Raw genomic sequence first — 20165 nt, forward strand, 5'->3', positions numbered from 1 at the left:
ATTTTATAATTACATTTTTTTAATGTCTTCTGATGTGACCTTTTAGCGAACAGACACACATGTGTATCCTACAGTCTGTTGCGTGTATCTACATACGGCAAGTAACATTTAGGCAGAGCGTACTTACACCCCCCAAGTTCCGTGCTCTTTTTTAAAATGCAAGTTGCATCTGAACATGATTCAGGTCCTTAGCGGTATATTTTCTATGCCTTCCAGCACTTTGAAATAATTTTTTAAAATGTCACTTTTATTAAAGACAAACCCCATTGGGTTTTGTCTTTAATATAATTGCCGTTTGAAGAAAATGACTTCAAAGCGCCAGGAATCGTCGGTTCTACGGATCCCCCCCGCATAGTAAATAGGCCCCTTAGTCTTTAAATCTGGGGACAGACGGATGAACAGGAGATAGAGTTGGTGAATAAAAAACAGTGAGAGCATTAGAATGATAATAGCGGCTCAGAGTATTTCAGCTCAATCATCTCCTACATTTATGTAGGTTTGAAGTGGGAGGGGCTATTCCAGCTTGCAGCCAATCCGAGTCTCTACCATCAGCACAAAGTAGTACCCAACTTGTATTTTCATTTCTACTTTGTTATTCTATAGAAAATGCACTTAAGACTGTAAAAAACACACAAGTGTCTCTCTGTGCCTCTCAGACGGCTGCAGTGAGGAAGTTGGAATACAAACACTAATTAGAAATGTCCCAGAGTATAGAGATATGTAAGTCCGCAATGGAAAGTGTGCATCAATCATATTGTTTTCACAATACAGTTACAGTAACAGTTAGTTACAGGGTGTTGGTGGGAAAGTAACCTCATAAATATTGTCTGGAGGCTTTACAAACAGCACTTTCATCACAATAGGCAACCTTGGGGTTGCAGACGCTTTTCCCGTAATGTAATATGCAGGCGTAGAGGTCTAAGTATTGTTGCGATACTGGCTTCTGTTTAATGATTGTTATTTCTCTGTGACATATAACCCGTCTGTGTTTTCTTTAGGAAGACAGCGATGTCTATTACACATGAAGAGGCTAATGGCAGAGAAGACATAAAGCTAGGTACATGGCGGGCTATTTTCTATACCCTCTGTATCGAAATAACACGTATAGATTTTAACATAAACTTTCAACAGTGTACACTGAAGTATAAAACCCTTAAACCAACCTTAAATTCTCCTTACTTCACAGTTCCCCAAAATATCTGTGGGTTTTGGAGTTAAAAAGACGGATTTGTATTAATGGTAAAAAACTGAATATTTGGCACATAAGCGTTGACAGTGTATGATATCAATATATAATAAATGTTAATTTTAGACACTTGATTTAATTGGTTGCACACATCAAATATAAATGTAAATATGTGGTTTTAAAATGTATTTAAAACCTGCATTAAGAGTTGAACAGAGGTACAAATGTAAAGTTTACCTCCTCCTGAAATTAAAATCTGTTTACACTTCATGGGTAAGAAAAAGGCGTTGGATGAGTCCGGAACTCATGTCAATCGGAATCTTGTGATAGGTTCGTATCTCAGAGCAATGGAAAGTTCTGTCTGATGATGGAAATACACTGCTGGGAAGCACAGAACGAAGTCAGAAACATAAAGCAATGAGTATAAATATGTAAATTATGTAGGAGGCAGGTACTGTACGTCTGTTGATTGCTTTAGTGGAAATACAAGCTACTGTCTTGGAATGACATAGTAATAAGTTATTGATTTATTATCTGTACGCATTGTTTCAGGTGGGCAGATTCTGTTTTCTTACTTACACATATCTTGTTTTTAGATGATGTAGAAGAAGATTTATTTACAGCGGATATCGCCCAAATCCCAGCTGTCCTCACCAGGAGTAACGTTCAGGCTGAAGGGAAACCTATTGATCGGCAGCAAGCAGTGGTAAGTGACACACACACACAACTGGTGCAAAGAAGAAAGGTGATGTTACCCAGGGCAGCCAATCAAATCTAACTCCTTTTCCTAAGGCAGCTGAAAAGGTAAGCAACTCTGATTGGTTGGAACGGACAATATCTTTGCATTGCACCAGTTGTCGTAAATGATACCCAGTGTTGTAAGGTTGCAGTTTGGTTACAATATTCTCTTAAAATGCACATTTCACCTGCACGCAGTGTCACAGGTACCAGGGACATTTTGCTTGCCAGGTTGGGGAATCTAAGCACATCTTGTGATAGTGTCTCAAAAGGACTACAGTCCCCATCGTGACAAGTTTATTTATTGTGATTAAAACTTTCCTTTGAATACTTCTCTTTGATAAATATTAAGTGTTAAAGCTCAGACAATAGGAATAGATGGTAAGAATTGCTTCTAACATGCAGAAATAGCTGGATTTTACTCTACAGATGGACAATATTCAAAATATGGCAAAAAATGTTTAAAACCTTGAACAGCGCCTGGGAATTAGGGACCGTTGGCTGCTGAGGAGGTGGCCATTGTGCGTTGAACCATTCATGAGAATGCAGCCTGTAAATTCACTATTACCATCTCTAGGTCATTCTCCTAGTAACTGCTAGCGGATCTCAGTGGTGTCCTTGGATTTACTGATTCATAGACCGTGTTCATTGTATAGTGTGTTGATAGATGGTTTTCAGACAGTATTTAAATATTTGACTGCTTTGGGAGAGTCTGACCGGGCATATTAAGGATTCCATAAGTGGGGAGCACCACAGGAGAAGTCTTGTAGGCGGGAGTGACAGGTGGTTACCAGAGACGAGGTGCAGATCATAGGTAGATTTGGAGGGAGAGTATTTTGAAATGGTAATTGAGATGTATGAAGGGGTTGAGGATGGTGTTATTGAGGACTTTCTAGGGGAGGGTGAGTAATTTGAATTAGATTCTGGAGGACATGGGGGGCCCGGTGGTAGTCAGTTTAATGGTACTGACTACCCGACAGAAGAAGACGGCATGAGGACTCAGAATGGATTACGTCATTTTGCAGAGTTGGCAACAGAGCGAGGCGTCCCATCAACTCCTCTGCATCCTGGTAAGTATTTTCTTTTTTCAGGTCGCTCTACTATCCGTTCGGAGTCCCCTCTGTCGGTGTAGTCAGTACCGTTAATAGGTACTACACCCGGGGAGCCAGTGTAGGGATTTGCAGAGTGGAATCATGAGAGAGGTAGGAGGTTGCAGTAGTTGAGTCGGGAGATTATGAGAGAATGGATAAGCGTTTTGGTTACATCTTGGGTATGAAAGAAGTATATACTAGCAATAATTGACACACAGCAGCAAGATGTTTGAACAAAAGACAATGCTTGTTGCATGGGACAGGGAAGCTGAATAGTCTGTATGAACGCTTGGCTCAGCTTTAGAAGTACATTAGCAGGCAGTGACCATTAGATTTTACACCAACTTGTGAATAATACAGTTATAAAGCACCAGGTTGCAGGAGGCCGGTGTGACGGTTTTGTTCTGGAGTCAGATCTTAGTCTCTCTCTCCTCTAACATCCACATTCTGTCTTGTAGGAACTTAAGAGTCTGTTGTTCGGTTCGCCCCTCTGTTGTTTCAGCGAGGAGTGGAAAATACAGAGTTTCACATTCAATAATACCAGTTCTCTAAAGTATGGCTTTGTACAGAAAAAGGTGACTATACCAATATCATATATGCGAAAACCTCTTTATTTACAAGTTTAAGAAAGAATAATGTCAGTAAATTGTTGCTGTTCACTTAGGTCTCGTAACCCAAAGGCAAATTTTGTTTTTAAATAGGAATAGACATCAAATGTCTAGTGTCCGATCCATTAACATACTATTATGTTATTATAATCTTTCATATCTCCTATATTAATCTAGACATAATGGGGCTGATTCATCTCTGGATGTAAGTCCCGTTGCGTGCCGTATCTTGTTTGAAATTGCTCTACGCATGCTGAGGAACTAACTTTACGCCAATGAACGCAATTCAAGTCTGAATGCAAAGAAAACTTGCGAATGCCTACGATTTAACGGGGGTGGGAAGGGGCAGACTAACGTAGGCAACGTACAGTAAGGGAGTGCCAAGGCCAAGCGCACACACATCGGTCCGTTTCAAGCTCTGGGCATGGTATGGGCTTTGTAAAACTTACACCAGCTGCAGGTCAGGTGTAAGTGCCGACTGATCGTGAGGACTACACGTATGTGTGCCAGAACATGTGTTTGCAAATATAATTGAAACTATAAAAACGTATTTTATGTCCACTACGCATTAATAACATCCAGATTTATGCATTTCATGTAAAGAAATAAATATAAGTATAATATATTTTAATTAATGATAATAGTATTAAAGGTTATTAATTTCTTTTATTAAATACTTTTTTTCCTATATCTTCTGATTGGACTTTATGTTGTACATATCCATGTGCGTATCCTACAGTCTAATCTCAAGAAACGTATCTTGAGATCCGCTTGTACTTGAATACCGGCCTACATGCAATTTTTTAAAGCACAAGTTGCATTCACATTGCGTTCTAGGGTGAATTGGGCCCAATAGCTCTGTACTGTAACAATATTAGAGTAGTTAATTATGTTTCAGTGTTGCCAATGTGAGTACTCATCATGTCCAGAAATTAATGTCTGATACCTGTCGTCACCTTAAAGTGTCACTTAACTGTACAGTGAACAGATGTCTGCAGGAAGAACATATGTATGTTACACTTCTGTGTCCTCACCTGTTATGTGTATGAATATTTACAACTAATAATGACAGTGTGGACAGCCATGAACCATCCAGAGACATAGCATAAGTGCCACAGGATCCTCAGAACAACTAACCAAAGTCATGTCTCGGGCTGTATAGCAGGAAGTACCAGACAGGAAAGGAGGAACGCAGGTTTATAGCTGCTTTTCTCAATAATGAAAAATGTTCTGTTTTTCTTTTTTATTGGAGCAGAACAAGTTAATGCAATACATGTCTTATAATAACAATAGTATGTGTACAGTAAAACTGGTGTAATGTACAATATTATGCATTTTAATAACCTCACACTACATTTAAGTTCTTGGTCAGGCAGTATTATTAACCAATTGTAAAGAGCTATAGAATTTGCTGGCGCTATATAAATAAATGTTGATGATGATGGTTAATGTAACATCTTTCGAAACATCAGAACAGGAAGACATTTAAAGCATCCATCCTCTCTTACTGGAAGTTGTAGTTCTTTGTGCTGTCGTCATTTGTGTATTTTATGTGTGAAGTCTGCAGGGTAAAACTCTGTTAGTGTGTTCAAGCAAATTACTTTATTCTAATTTAATAATGTGAATGTGGCCATGAGTGTAAGCATCTTTTCCACATCTGTACTCTGCGTATTCTAAAGAATTCTTCTATGCATTTCACATCGTTTTTCTTTTAAGTACCAATACAAGTGAACGGAGGTCTGATTAAGCACTACAAAATTGCTCCATAAAATGCATCTATCTGAAAACAGGATGGGGGGGGGGGGGGGGGGGGTAAATGTATCAAGCTGCGAGTTTCTGACAGGTTTGAAAAGTAGAGATGTTGCCTATAGCAACCAATCAGATTCTAGCTGTCGTGTTGTAGAATGCAACATATATATGTATATATATATATATATATATATATATATATATATATATATATATATATATATATATATAAAAAATATATATATATATATATATATATACACACACACACACACTATATGGACAAAGTATTTGGCCACACCTGTTAATTATTGAATTGAGGTATTACAATCAGAGCCGTTGCCAGAGGTGTATAACATCAAGCACCTAGCCCTGCAGTCTCCATTTGCAAACATTTGTGATACAAAATGGGTCGTTCTGAAGAGCTCAGTGACAAGCGTGGTACTGTGATAGGATGACACCTTTGCAATAAGAAAGTTCGTGAAATTTCATCCCTGCTGGATATTCCACGGTCAACTATAAGTGATATTATTAGAAAGTGGAAGCGTTTAGGAACAACAGAAACTCAGCCACGAAGCAGAAGACCACGTAAAATCACAGAGCGGGATCAACGACTGCTAAGGTGCATGGTGCGTAAATGTCGCCAATGCTCTGCTGATTCCACAGCTGAAGAGTTAGTAACTTCCACTGACATTAATGTAAGCACAAAAACTGTGCGGCGGGAGCTTAATGGATGGGTTTCTATGGCCGAGCAGCTGCATGCAGCCTCACATCACCAAGACCAATGCCAAGCGTTGGATGGAGTGGTGTAAAGCACACAGACACTGGACTGTGGAGCAGTGGAAACGTGTTCTGTGGAGTGATGAATCACGCTTCTCTGTTTGGCAGTCAGATTGGTGAGTCTGAGTTTGGCAGATGCCAGGAGAATGTTACCTGTCTGACTGCATTATGCCAAATGTGAAGTTTGGTGGAGGAGGGATAATGGTATGGGGCTGTTTTTCAGGGTTTGGGCTAGGCCCCTTATCTCCAGTGAAGGGCAATCTTAATGATTCAGCATACCAAGTCATTTTGGACAATGTTATGCTTCCAACTTTGTGTCAACAGTTTGGGGAAGGCCCTTTTCTATTCCACCATGACTGTGCCCCAGTGCACAAAGCAAGGACTACAAATACATGGTTTGATGAGTTCAGTGTGGAAGAACTTGACTAACCTACACAGAGCCCTGACCTCAACCCCATCGAACACCTTTGGGATGAACAGGAACGGAGATTGCGAGCAAGAACTTCTCGTCCAACATCAGATCCTGACCTCATAAATGTTCTACAGAATGAATGGGCACAAATTCCCACAGAAACACTCCAACATCTTTTGGAAAGCCTTCCAAGAATAGTAGAAGCTGCTATCGCTGCAAAAGGGGGACCAACTCCATATTAAAGTATATGTATATGAATACAATGTCGTTACAGTCCCTGTTGGTGTAATGGTCAAGCGTCTGAATACTTTTGTCCATATAGTGTACATATAATTTTATTTATTTTTCGGCAAAGTTGTTTTTAGTACAAATATATTGCTTAAGTACAAATGAATTGATTAAATACAAATGCCGGCACACAATTATTGTTGCTTCAATATGCCCCTCGAACCCCCCAGTAGACAGAAAATGCTCCCATTAACCCCCAAAATGCTCCAAGTGCCCTCAGATCCCACAAGTTCCCCGCTCCTTTCAGATTTACCCACATTTAAACCCGCCCCCAGCTATCTTCTCCTGCTTCTCAGATCCTCCTTCCCTCCCCAGTGACCTCCCACTACTAATCTAATCTAATTACCCCTAATTAGTCACAAATTAATGGATTGTCACTGTAAATAATTAGCATTGCACCCAACCTAAAACTAATACTGCTGAACTTGTCACTGACGCTCAGTCAGTCAGGAAGCCGGGACGCAGCTCTTCCACTCTTGTCCCTAAAGTTAGGTTTACACTACACGGTTTTCGTCCAATAATCGGCCGACATACGACCGCTCGTTCAAAAGTCGGGTCAGTGTGTGTAGTGACACGATGGTCGAAAGTCTGCCCAAATGGGCGATTGTCGCCTCATTTGGTTGGTCGTACCATTTAATATTTTCGTTCCAATCTCGTTTACGTTGTGCAGTGTGTATAAACTTCCGTCCGATCCACGACAATCCTCCGATACTTCCTCGACCTGGGGGGCGTGTGTATGTAAATTTTTGATGTCTGACCCAGTCCCACGTGGTGCGGTATCCGCACATCACAGGCTTGTGTTTTGTATAGATATGTATTGCACCTGTCTGGCTGCAGACCATTACACGTGTATAAAGCACGTACTTGCAGTCTTCTTGCCACAGCAAGCAGGAAAAGTGCAGTTGCTTGTTCTTGTACTACTGAAGCCATTGTAGGTTTACAAATTGGAATGAATGAAGAGACAGTGTAGCCTTCTGTTTTTATGCTGTTTTGGGAGTTAACTATAGCGAAAGCTCTGCCCCTTCATGCTAATGTCTTTGGTATCTCGTTACATTTTGCTTCAGTGTGTGCAAAATTGCAATCATTGCTCACGACAACATGGCTGTAAAAAGTCGCTAAAGGGACGTCTGCTCTTCCCTTTATCGTCCTAAACAAGGCTCGTGTGTATGCAGTCCATGGACCGAGCGATCGGACCATCGATCGCATGTAAAACCGCTCAGCATAAAAAGTTGGTTGAAATTTCTGTAGTGTGTACCCAGCTTAACCCTAGTACAATAAGAGCTGGGTGAGGTGTAAAGCAGAATAAGACATAATGGAGGCTGGAAGGAGCTTACTCTGCTTTACACGATACTGTTACACTTCCACTATGTGTACAGAAAAGATAAGGTAGTAAAATACATAGAGCTGCATGTGCTTCCACCCAGACGATACGCATGATGCCGCGTATGAGTAAATTAGCTAATTGTCATGGCGAGGAGTGAAAGGTCTGTGGATGGTGTAACAGCTGATCTCTGTCTGACTCATTATCCCTCTGTCACTTAGCTCACTTACATTAATGTATTTTTATTCACTTCCATTATTACTTGTCATGTTTTAGCCGACAGATACATTGTTTCCAATTAATGTGTAGTCACACTTGCAATATGCTAATATTCCGTTTGACATGACCCTTCCACCTTTCAAAGAAAACAAATGTTGTTTTTCATTTTACACTGCTTCCTGCCAGCATATCGTCTGACTGCCCGTAGTATTATACTGTATCCTAGCGACATTACTGAGGTACTTTGGGAATTAAGTCTTCCCATTCCAAGCAAGGAGCTGGGAAAGTTAAAACCCTATATTCAGGAACATTTTTGAACCTGTTGACAGTACATTATAAGGACGAGTTTGTAAAATATTATTGTTATTGTTATAATTGATTACTAAGGTGTCACAGTGCTCTGCTGTGCCAGACAGGACATACATAAAACAGTGACATACAAGGTAGACAATATAAATGCATAAAGAGCTTACATTCTAGTTGGAAGAGGGCACAGGTGAAATAAGAGGAGTTACTGTGTCTCAGAGTGGAGATTGGGACAGTTGGGAGTAGGGGTAACCCATGATACAGAGAAGGGTTCTCAGAGAGTTTTTAAATGTTCAAAGGCTGTTGGATAGTCTTATATTGTTTGGTAGGGAATTCAGTAAGTGAGTGCTGCACGTGAGAAGTCTTGTAGGTGGGACTAAGAGGTGGTTACCAGAGGTGAAGGACAGGTCAGAGGTAGATCTAAGTGTGAGAGGGAGAGTATTTTGAAATGACAATGAAGGGGTAGAGTTGTTGAGGGTCTTGTAGATAAGAATGAGTAGTCTGAATTGGATTCTGGAGGACACAGGGAGCCAGTGTAGGGTTTTGCAAAGTGGTGCAGCAGATGTGAACCAGTGAGAGAGGAAGATCAGTCTTTCTGCAGCATTTAAGGTGGATTGAAGGGGGGTGGTAGATGGAGGAGGTTTCAGTATTCAAGGCGATAGATGATGAGAGAATGGATAAGAGTTTTGGTAGCATCTTAAGTAAGAAAAGGACAGATTCTGGCAATATTTATAGTGTGGAAGTGACAGAAGTGGGAAAGAGTCTGGATGTGATGAATAAAGCAGAGGGCAAGCGTGACACCAAGACAGCGAGCTTGGGAGACAGGAGATTGATTTTGAGGGGAGGTGGTGACTCTGGGAGGAGGGAAGATGATAAGCTTTGTTTTGGACTTGTTGAGCTGTAGGTAGCCTTGATACATCCATATGGACATAGCAGAGAGACAGTTGGTTACACAAGATAATACAGAAGGGGAATGGTCTGGGTAGGAGAGTTAGATTTAGGTGTCGTCAGCATAAAGGGGGTACCAGAGGCTGAATGATCAAATTAGTTCCCCAAGAGAAGAAGTGTACAGTGAGATAAAACAGAGGGCCAAGAACAGAGCCTTGAGGGACCCCAGCAGAGAGTGGTAGTAGAGGCCAGGATGTGCCAGAGGTAGAAGCACTAAAGGAGTGGTTCAATAGATGGAAAGTGAACCAGGAAAGAACAGTCAAGAAGGCCAAAGAAGTGAAGAGTGTGAGATCCAGGAGTATGTGTATGGAGAAGTGACCCTTCATTGATCCCTTTGGTGAGAGCAGTTTCAGTGGAATGTTGGGGATGGAAGTCTGATTGCAGAGAGTCGACAATGGTATGAGAGGAGAGAAAGTGAAACATGTGGTTGAACACAAGTTGCTCAAGTAGTTTTGAGGCCAATGTGAGGACAGAAATAGGGTGGTAGTTGGAGAGAGAGACTGGATCGAGACATGGTCTCTTTAGAATTGGTGAGATGATGAGACTTAATAATATCTATCTCATATCTATTAATCTGTGAATGGAACATGTGCAAAGCTTGGGCACCATGTCTATCAGTACTTAGTGATACCACCTTTGACAGAAATTGTCACAGCTTCCAAATGATTCTTGTAGCCAGCAGATTATCGCTGTTCTTGCTTTAGGGATTGTTTCCCCGCAGAACTCCTGTAGCCCAGAAATATTCTTAGGTCGTCTTTCATGTCTGACACAGACACAATATACAAGTCTGATGACTTGGAAGGCCATCCTAAACCTTCATCTTCCATTCTTGTAAGTCCTTCATGAGTGACTTTGAGTTATGTTTTGGATCATCATTTTGCTGAAATATCAAACCTCATATCAGCTTCAATATCTTCACTCACTCTGGGACATTAGCTTCTAGGATTTGTTGATACCCTTAGATTGTACGCTCCTCTGAGCAGGGCCATCTCTCCTCCTGTTTCCACCACTTCTAACTCTGCTCTCCAGCTACTTAGCCCTCCTCCTCAAAGGTCCTCCACCCCACATCCACTTTCGCTCCCTCCTCCCCCCTGGGGGTCTCCCTGTCTTCCACGCCCCCCTTCTTGGGCCCCGTTATTTTTGGATCCTCCCTCCCCCTTCCCCGCCCTCTCTAGCTGTGCATTGAGCGTACTGAGTTGCTGTGTTTACTGTACTGTGCTGTCTCCCATTGTATTGTGATTTTGTTTGTCTCTGTACGGCGCTGCGGATGCCTTGTAGCGCCTTATAAATAAATATTAATAATAATAATAATAATACTTAGTTGAATCCATTCTTCCTTCCAACAATATTTCCTGTTCTTTTCTTCCAATGCTTCCTCTGTTCTTCTACAAGTTAAATTTTGGTTTCATCAGTAACCACGTTTGTTCCAAAACATTTCTCTTTTATCTAAGTATTGTTTAGCATACTTCAGCTGCTGATGATTGGGATGAGGTCATAGGAAAGGATTCGTTCTGATAGCTCTTCCATGCAGACTATTTGTTTTCTAAGCATTTAGATATCTTGGTATAGCCTTCCCCTGCTTTGTAGCAGTTATATTTATTTTCAAGTGCTCAGCCCGCAGCTTTGATGAGCCCCTGGTGGTGAGAGTAGTGACAAGTTCCTTAGAGGTTAGATGGGTCAGAGTATTTATTCGACTCTGGAATTGTCAACACCTGGCTTAGTGTAAGGCAGTGGTTCCCAAACTGTGCGCCTAGGCTCCCTGGGTTGCCTTGGAGATCTCACAGGGGTGCATCGGCCAGGGCCTGTGGTAAGCAAGGCGGGGGACTACTAGGTTATTATTTTGGCTTAGGGGTGCCTTGAAATTTTTTTGGAGACCCTAAGGGTGCCTTGAACTGACAAAGTTTGGAATCCACTGGTGTAAGGCCTTAAAAAAAAAAAGAAGCAATAATGAACTTTCTAGGGGGTGCCCTAATTTTTCCACATGCCACATTCTCTTTTTTTATATTTTCCAATCTGTTAAATTCATCAATAACATTTTTTTGATGATAATTCTGCCGTAAACTGTTAATAATATGTCCTGGTTAGGATTATACCAGGCAGAGGTTGAATCAGTGAAACGCGCTGTGTGACCATGGGTGCGCAAACATTAGCGTTACATTTGTTATCGTATAAATTTTGTGTACCAAGGCAGCTCTCCCGGGCTGTGTATAAATTCCTATGTATCACTATATGTAACATGTATGAAGAGAGGTCTCTAACATTGAGTTTTAAACAAAAGTTTCCTCTTTTTTCATATATATTCACTCTATAACAATCTGCTCCCAACTTCTGTTCACATCATCTGCAGATCACACTTTAGTACCCTCGTATGATACTGACCAAACTGACCTTTTTGCGGTGCATGGCTGAACGCGCTTGGATACTTAAGATACGCTCCTAAAAGCCCCGCCCATTCTCTTAAATGGAATTCTACTAATAAACTAAGAAGAAAATTGCTCGGCCTCGACGCCTATGACATTTTTACTTTTTTTAAGAACGCGCGGTACATGTGTCAGAAACTCGGACCGCGTCATTTTCTACAGTCATGGACACGGAATGAGTGGGAAACAAACACACACTGTGGCGTTTTAAACTAGAGACCTTAAAATGTCTGTTCGTACTCTTATAGTTTTCCTGCGAGACCCTCTTGTAACCCTCTTGTGACTCTGCATCACTTATACACTCTCTCTCTTTTAGGGTGGTCCTTGCGGGGTCTTGGCTGCTGTCCAAGCTTGTGTACTAAAACATCTTCTGTTTGGGAAAGATTCAGATGGCAGGTAAGAGATTCCCTTGTAAATCACACAAAAAATTGAATATTTGGACTTCACAGCACAATGTCGGATTGAGACACTTTCGGCACAGCAGAGAAATTATCTGCGGTCTCCTCCCTTAAAAGATGTGTTGTACATAGTGCGTCCCTAATTTTTACCCACTTGGGTCTCATCAGGGTATTGTAGAACACTTAGATGCTTATACATGTTGCTCACAGTATGCATAAAAATAAAAAAGAGTGTATTTATGTATGCCAGAACATGTGTTGGCATATAAAAATGTATTTTATGTGCAGTATACATCATGATCTATGTATTTCATGTAAAAACAACAAGCATTGTGTATATCCTGTACTGTGTTCTGTCTGTCTACTTACGGCAAACAACGTACAGCCAAAGCATACTTATACCCAGATTCAAATGGAAACATTTCTTGAGAGCCGCTTGTATTTGAATATGTGCGCACTAATTACTTTTATACTGTTCACACATTATTGTCTTCTCTGTGTTACAGCCATGTAACGAATACATTGTCACTTTCTGTAATATCTAATATATAAATGCTTAGTGGCGTCTGTGTGTGTGTGTGTGGAAAAAAAACAACAAGTTGCAGCGCCACCTGCTGGGCAGAGTTATACACTGACCTACTAAATTCTTAGTGTGTGTGGGAAAAAATTTCAAAAAGGGCTGAAATTTGGTAGGGCTCAAACTCATTTTCGTGAGGTAATTTTACCTCATGAACACACATTAAAAAGGCCGCTTGCGCGGGGAAGTAACGCTCTTCCCCTGAGGAGGCCTGGGCTAGGCCCAAATGCATGACAAGAACCTTTTTAAGACCTTAAGTATTTTGATTTGACTAGAATGCACGGGTTAACTTGTATATATAATAATGTGCCTGTGTCTCTGTGTTTAGCCGCGCTCTGCAGCCTTCAGACACTCGTAGAACAAGCTGCCTGTATAAAGCGATCGCTGAGATCTTGTGGCGTGCCGGGGACAGCAAGGACGCAGTCGTCACGTTGTGAGTAAGACGAGCTTATTTTATCATCGTACATTGTATCTGTTTAAGTTTCAGTTCAGTATTCTTACTAGAGGTTCTCAGTTAAAGAGGATAAAGAACCTGCCCTTCTGCTCCACGGGAGGTTCCTGCCCCCCCTGAGCTTCGTGTTTGTTCCCTACCTGCTGACATACAAATTTGGTGGGGGGTAGAAACTGGGGGCTTCCATATTTTTAAACTCTTCCTATAGTCAGCCCAACATACTATATACAGTATATATTGTAAGGTTATTATATGGTGGGATTACATTCGTTGGAGCACCAACTTTTGCTCTGTCTGTAGGAATGTCCAGTAAATCAATACATCTAAGAATGTGACTATGATGAGTAGGAAATCATTCTATCACTATCATTGCTACTATATATCAGACAGAGTATAATCCACGTAGCATCAAGCACTGTATATTTTAAATCACTAGTTTTGAATTTCAAATCACTTTATAAAAAACTTTTTTATTATTTTCTTTCTATTTCTATTTAGAATGTTTTTATATTTCGCTGCTAAATCCCATACATATTATTTGGTAACAAATATACTATTTCTTTTAGAAAATGTAAATAAAAGTTACATTTTAGATAAATAGACAGTACAGCCAGACAAACGACTTCTTCTCTTTCTGTGTACAAATATTATGTCCAGTAAATGGGGTTTACAGAAGCTGTAATCTAAGAAGAAAGGAAAGTAAAGCAAAACAAAATGCATAACTTTGCACCTTGGCAATGCCATGTTGCATTGGAGGGGGAGGTACATTTAAAATGTGGGGACAGATTTATAGTTGGGGTAGGGCAGGTCCTAGATCAACCTTTAATGTCAGTGTAAAAATATAATATAGTTATCAGGTATTTGCGTCCTACATGAAAAAACAGCCAGTATTTATCTTATGTGCAAATAGTAAACTAATATTCACCCCTTGCATTGTAACATGGTCTTGTCCCAGAGAAAACATATTTTTTTGCCTTACTTTCCTTAATGAATCGGGCCCGCTCTCTTTAAAAGGTTGATGAATTTCTAATAAAAATAAATTCTCACCAATCCCAATGAATCTACTAGAACAGATTTCAGTGTCTGACGACGAGGTGTATTCTCATACAGCTTACAGCAGACATAAGATCACAGCGACCTGTTCCCTAGCTGTGTTACACATAAGTTGAGACGCCCCCGAGCAGGGCACCTCCTGTCGTCTATGGCAGTTTGTCTGTATAATATATATCTTTTCTGTTGTAGGTCATCTGGGAGGCAGCAGTTTAGTCCAGCTGGAAGATACAAAGCCGATGGAATCCTTGAAAGTGTATGTTTGTCTTTGGCACAGATCTGTAATGAAGACTTTAGGACTCCTGTAGAGTTGGACACAAGAGCTTTTCCTTTTTTTTGGCTCAAAACACTCATTTTTGCACAGCACATGCGCACAAAAAATGCGTGAGCGCATATCTGCGCACCTTCAGGCTAACTTACTAACCCATACGCTGTGAGAGGCAGAGCAGGGGAGGCAAGCGCGGGGGCAAATACAGTAAAGTCGCGTTCACGTATTTACTACCTATGTAAATACGCCTGGCAGGTGGTGTATATGCAACGGGTGGTTGACCCCTGGCGCCAGGTACGTGATGATAATGGTCGCCAGCACGGACCGTGAAATTATATATTTATTTATTTTTAAATTAAAATAATAAAAAAAATAATTTTAAAACACAAAAGCTTCCTCCCAAAAATGCTATCAGCTATAATGCCCACAGCCTAGGCTGGTATCCGCATAATGCCGCTACTGGGCTGGTGACGCTGGGAAACTGGCAGCGAGGGGACCCACTGTCATAACGTCAACCAGCCCTCTTCCGTAAAATGCATCCAACTCTACATCAGTCTCTGTGTGTGTGTATATATATATATGTATATATATATATATATATATATATATATATATATATATATATATATATTAGGACAGTTATTGATTATCACAAGGATTCCCCCTTTTCCTAATTGAGGCCAGGGCTGTGTTCTATTAGTGAGTGTTCTTCTGCCGAGTGTGGGGGTTACAATCAGTGCTACTATTCACGTGTCACATGGAGATGATGCTGCTGGCCAGCACTGGGAGCGAGACGACATGAGGAGGTCAAACTATGGGCATCTGCACCTGCATTTAAATCCATCGATTAGTCACTTTTTCTAGATAGACATTGCACAAGTTACTGACCTCCCATAGCTATTCCCCAGGTGATTGCAAACCTTAGTTTGAAAAGGTTTAAAGGACGTCTCCGTCATGTTTTATATAATGTGTGTTCTGTAATGTTTAAAAAAACAAACGTTCTAACGGCCGTGGAGGGCCTTCTGCTACTGTCTCTATTGAGAATCCTGCTATCATAGTCCTGACACTAGATGTTGCTATGGAGGAACGTTCATAGCAACCAAGAGACTATGAATTACGGTACACCAAGGGCCTAATTCATGTTCGGACGCAACCTACATGCAACTTGTGTTTTAAAACAAAAAAACGAACACGGAACTTGAGTGTATTTCCGACATTACTCAAATCCAAGAGGAACTCAATATACTTTTCCATTTGAATCTGGGTATAAATATGTTCTGGCTATACGATACTTGCCGTATGTTAACAAACAGAACATAGTGCAGGATACGCACATGGATATGTGCAATATAAAGTTCCATTAAAGCGCGTGCAAAAATTTAAAAAATATAGATTAAATTAACAACTCATCATACTACCAATCATTATTATGTTTTTTTTTTGTTTTTTTTTATATAATTTCATTTTATTTAAACATTTATTACATAAATCAGGATGTTCTTCATGTGCACTGCCCATATAGTGCATTTCTATAGTGTATCTTACTTGCATATTTACATATTCTGTGCGCGCATTTGTGTAGGTTTTAAAACAAAGACAATGCCGTGTTAGTCATCACTGTCAGTCGGTACTTACACCTGCCCCGTACCTGGTGCAAACAATACGGCTACAAAAAGCGTACTAATGGGAAACCCAGGACTTGAATGGGTCGCATCTGCGTCGTACTGCTCTCGGCGCGCCCTTACTGTACATTGCCTACGTTCACCTGTCCCGTCCCTTCCCACTCCCGTTCCGACCTGCCATGAATTTCTTGCATTTGCGTTCATTGGCGTAAGTTCCACAAAGATACGGCACGCAAATAGCCTTGCGTCTGAAGATTAATTCAACTCCCCTATATCGCTATGTAAGCATGTTCCTGGTGTCCTGTTGTATCACATCTTCAGTTTATTACTGTTCGCACCATTAATTGCAAAGAAAAGCTTCAGGGTGTTAGGACCCCTTCCAGCCGGCACAACACAACCCGGAGTCTACTCTGCCAGTCAGGTGTTCACTGGAGCCCCTGATGGTGGGGACAGACTGGGCTACAGAGGGTTGTGAAGTGTGTACCGGCTGGGGAGAACCCAGGCAAGCGGAGTTAAGTCCAAGCAGAGGTCAAGGGCCGGCAGCAGGTAGCAATTCCAATAAACAAGCCGAGGTCTGGGTCACGAGCAGACAGGGAGGTCGGTAAACAAGCCAGAGGTCAGGGTCACGAGAAACACAGGCAGGGTCCAAGGGGTCATACACAGGGAATCAGTCCAACAGGTTTTCACCAATACAAGGCAGGAGCAGGAGCAGGTTAGGCTAACAGGTAACTGGACGCTATAACTGGCAGGGAGGCTAAGCCCTTATATACAGACTTTGGCCAATCAGGGCTTAGCCCTGAAAACGCATCACAGACATGCCATTAACATAAATTAGCCCGCGGGCTATCCTAGCGCATGCTCCCGGCTGCCTCACTTGCCGGGGCGCACCGCTTGTTACATTTGGCGTCCAGCCGTTGCCTTGGCAACGGTCGGGCCCGAGAACCCGAAAGTGACACCCCGGTCGTCATGGAGACGGCCGGGACGTTCACTTGAACAGGAAGTGAGTCGCGGCGGTGCCCGAGGCCGCCGCGGCTCCTGACACAGGGCTGTCCGCAGTCACATGATAGCCACTCTTGTCGGCCATCCAAGTTAGGATGTGTAACTTTCTTTTAAGAGCCTAAACCTCACACTTTACATTAAAATGCTGTAATGATAATTTGATTACAAACTCAGCTGGTCAGAGGACCAACATTTCTTTGTTCAGCACTGTGTAAAACTGTGTACAGGAGACAAAGTAATGGAACAACTAAACGGCGTATGAATATTTAGTAACTTTTAAGGTGTTATTCTGCCCTTTGGCTTCTAAACAGCTTTATTACTTGGAATATTCTTTGAGAATTTGTTGCTAGTGGAATCTTGGACAGTTCTGCAAAATAGAAAGTTTCCAGTTCTTTGAGAGTTGAGTAGTTGGTCATTTATTCCACAACTTCTGATAAAGGTTCAGTGATCTCACGGGGGTGAAGGAAGGTATTTAACATTCTTAGTGTTGCATTACTAGTGATTTAACCTTGTGCAGATGCAGCAGCGTTATCCCACATTGATATTTCAGTCTAAACCAGATAATTAACTTTTAGTTTGCTAAGCTGCATTCATAGGCAAAATTTACGTATAATGGACCAAGATAAAATAAATACATTTTGGGATAATATAGCTATATCTGTCAATGGTGTGACTCATGACAAAATCATTCATTTTGGAATAATATTGGCTCCATTGTTTATAGAGTCTGTCTTGAAATTTAGAAGCATCTCGAGTATACAATACTGGTGCATCAGGTCTCAGAATATTGCGGCATATTTCTTGTCCGTAAGTCGTAAAGTGAACATTCAAACCCAGGGAATTCTATAGCTGCTCCTAATATAATAGGTTCCCTACTTGACAGGCTGCAGAGAATTCAGGCTTCCTCTGGTAGACCCATCCATATACAGGAAACAGAGTAAGAGGCCACTCTTTAGACCACATCCATTTCATTGTCTGTTCACATCCCAGGTTTTGTTTCCATCACATGAGGTTATGAGCTGTGGACCATTGACCTTGGTTACAAGAGGCTACAATAAGCATCAGCTCTCGCGCAGTTTTACATTTTGCATGCTCTTGCATTATATCCATGTTAAAATGCATTTGACTAGGGTCTAAGCACAATTTTGTTATCATTTTTTATCTTTTGTATGTCTGAGTGTTCCCCAGTTTTGAAATGTGTGGGTAGGGAACAGCCTGTAGCCAATCAGATTGTCTGAACGGTCACAGCCACAGGAAGTGAACAAGCTGCACTCATGGGAGGCAGTTTGGGCCTATTCTACATTTATGGAGTACCCCTCAATGATCAATGTGTTCTCAGCAATGACTAATTGTCAGCAACTTTGAAGTGGGCAGGACTAAAACCAACTCATAGCCAATAAGAGTTGAAGAATGTTCATAGGGCTAGATCAACTTTTAGCCAATCAGAGTAATGCAATAGTCACAGGGCTAGACAGACCTGTAGCCAATCAGAGCATTACAATAAGCACAGGACTAGATCTACCTCTAGCCAGTCAGAGTATTAGGATGTGTACAATACAGGGATTTCACCAAAACAAACTGTACTTCTGGTGTTCACCTGAGTTAATATTTTCTGTTCCAGCTAATCCTATTCAGCTTTACAGCATATGAAGATCTTGTGACTTTTCTGCAACAAAATATTAATCAGGTAAATAATATTATTTATTTTCGCCTATTATATCTGAAATAATTAAAACATTGTAGATGCTTGTGTTTAAACCTCAGCTTAGTTTGCAGTTTTCTGCTAGACCACAACCACAATATAGAACAATGATGCACTAGGTCACATTTGAAACTGGATTAGATATAATAGGGTATTGTTCTGTGAGCGACTGGGGAATGATAGCGCACATGTAAATATAAGGGTTCAACTTGTTTATATTCAGTCATCCACAAGTTAATGGGATTGAGTCTTTGCTGTCATGTGACTTATTTTATTGAAAATTGATTAGTTTAGTGAAGGTGACAATTCGTACCACAGCCAGTTTAATGTCCCTCGTCAGCGGAATTGCTCGTTTTAATTGATTCGCTCATCTTGGTTGTACAGCACACGTAAATCTTATTATTATTATTACCATTTATTTATATAGGGCCACTAATTCTGCAGCGCTGTACAGAGAACTCACTCACATCAGTCCCTGCCCCATTGGTGCTTACAGTCTAAATCCCCTAACATACATACACACAGAGGGAGACTAGGGTCAATTTGTTAGCAGCCAATTAACCTACTAGTATGTTTTTGGAGTGTGGGAGGAAACCAGAGCACCTGGAGAAAACCCATGCAAACACAGGGAGAATATACAAACTCCTCACAGATAAGGCCATGGTCAGGGATTGAACTCATGACCACAGTGCTGTGAGGCAGAAGTGATAAACACTGAGCCACCGTCTTAAAAACAGGAAGAGGCTGTTTTGTTTTTCTGTGTCTTCTGACTTACATCACAATGCACCAGGGACATTAAGGGGGAAATTCAATTTGGCGCAAGGTGTCTCTGAAACGTTCACAGACACATTGCGCCGATGTTATGGCAGGAATTTATGCTCGTATTGTCTTGCACCCATTAGAGGTGCGCAGAAAAATGAGCAGAGATTCCTACGGTAATGGCTGGTGATGGCCGCACACCACATTGCCAGCAGTTGAATATCCCCCTTAGGCTAATGTCACACGGGCACTGTATGTATTTAGCCTGCAACA

At 41.2% G+C, this 20165-nt stretch overlaps 1 protein-coding gene across 1 annotated transcript in view; it reads left to right on the forward strand.

Moving 5' to 3' along the window:
- The window catches only part of MINDY4 (MINDY lysine 48 deubiquitinase 4), a 76579-nt gene that overhangs the window by 20709 nt on the left and 35705 nt on the right, over positions 1 to 20165 (forward strand). Inside the window, exons 3-9 of the mRNA XM_075214434.1 lie at positions 999 to 1057; positions 1783 to 1892; positions 3474 to 3590; positions 12383 to 12462; positions 13370 to 13474; positions 14735 to 14798; positions 19053 to 19118. Coding sequence (XP_075070535.1) covers positions 999 to 1057; positions 1783 to 1892; positions 3474 to 3590; positions 12383 to 12462; positions 13370 to 13474; positions 14735 to 14798; positions 19053 to 19118 — 601 coding nt within the window. The remainder of the gene's footprint in view (positions 1 to 998; positions 1058 to 1782; positions 1893 to 3473; positions 3591 to 12382; positions 12463 to 13369; positions 13475 to 14734; positions 14799 to 19052; positions 19119 to 20165) is intronic.

Source organism: Mixophyes fleayi, chromosome 5, assembly GCF_038048845.1.
Source record: "Mixophyes fleayi isolate aMixFle1 chromosome 5, aMixFle1.hap1, whole genome shotgun sequence".
NCBI lineage: Eukaryota > Metazoa > Chordata > Amphibia > Anura > Limnodynastidae > Mixophyes > Mixophyes fleayi.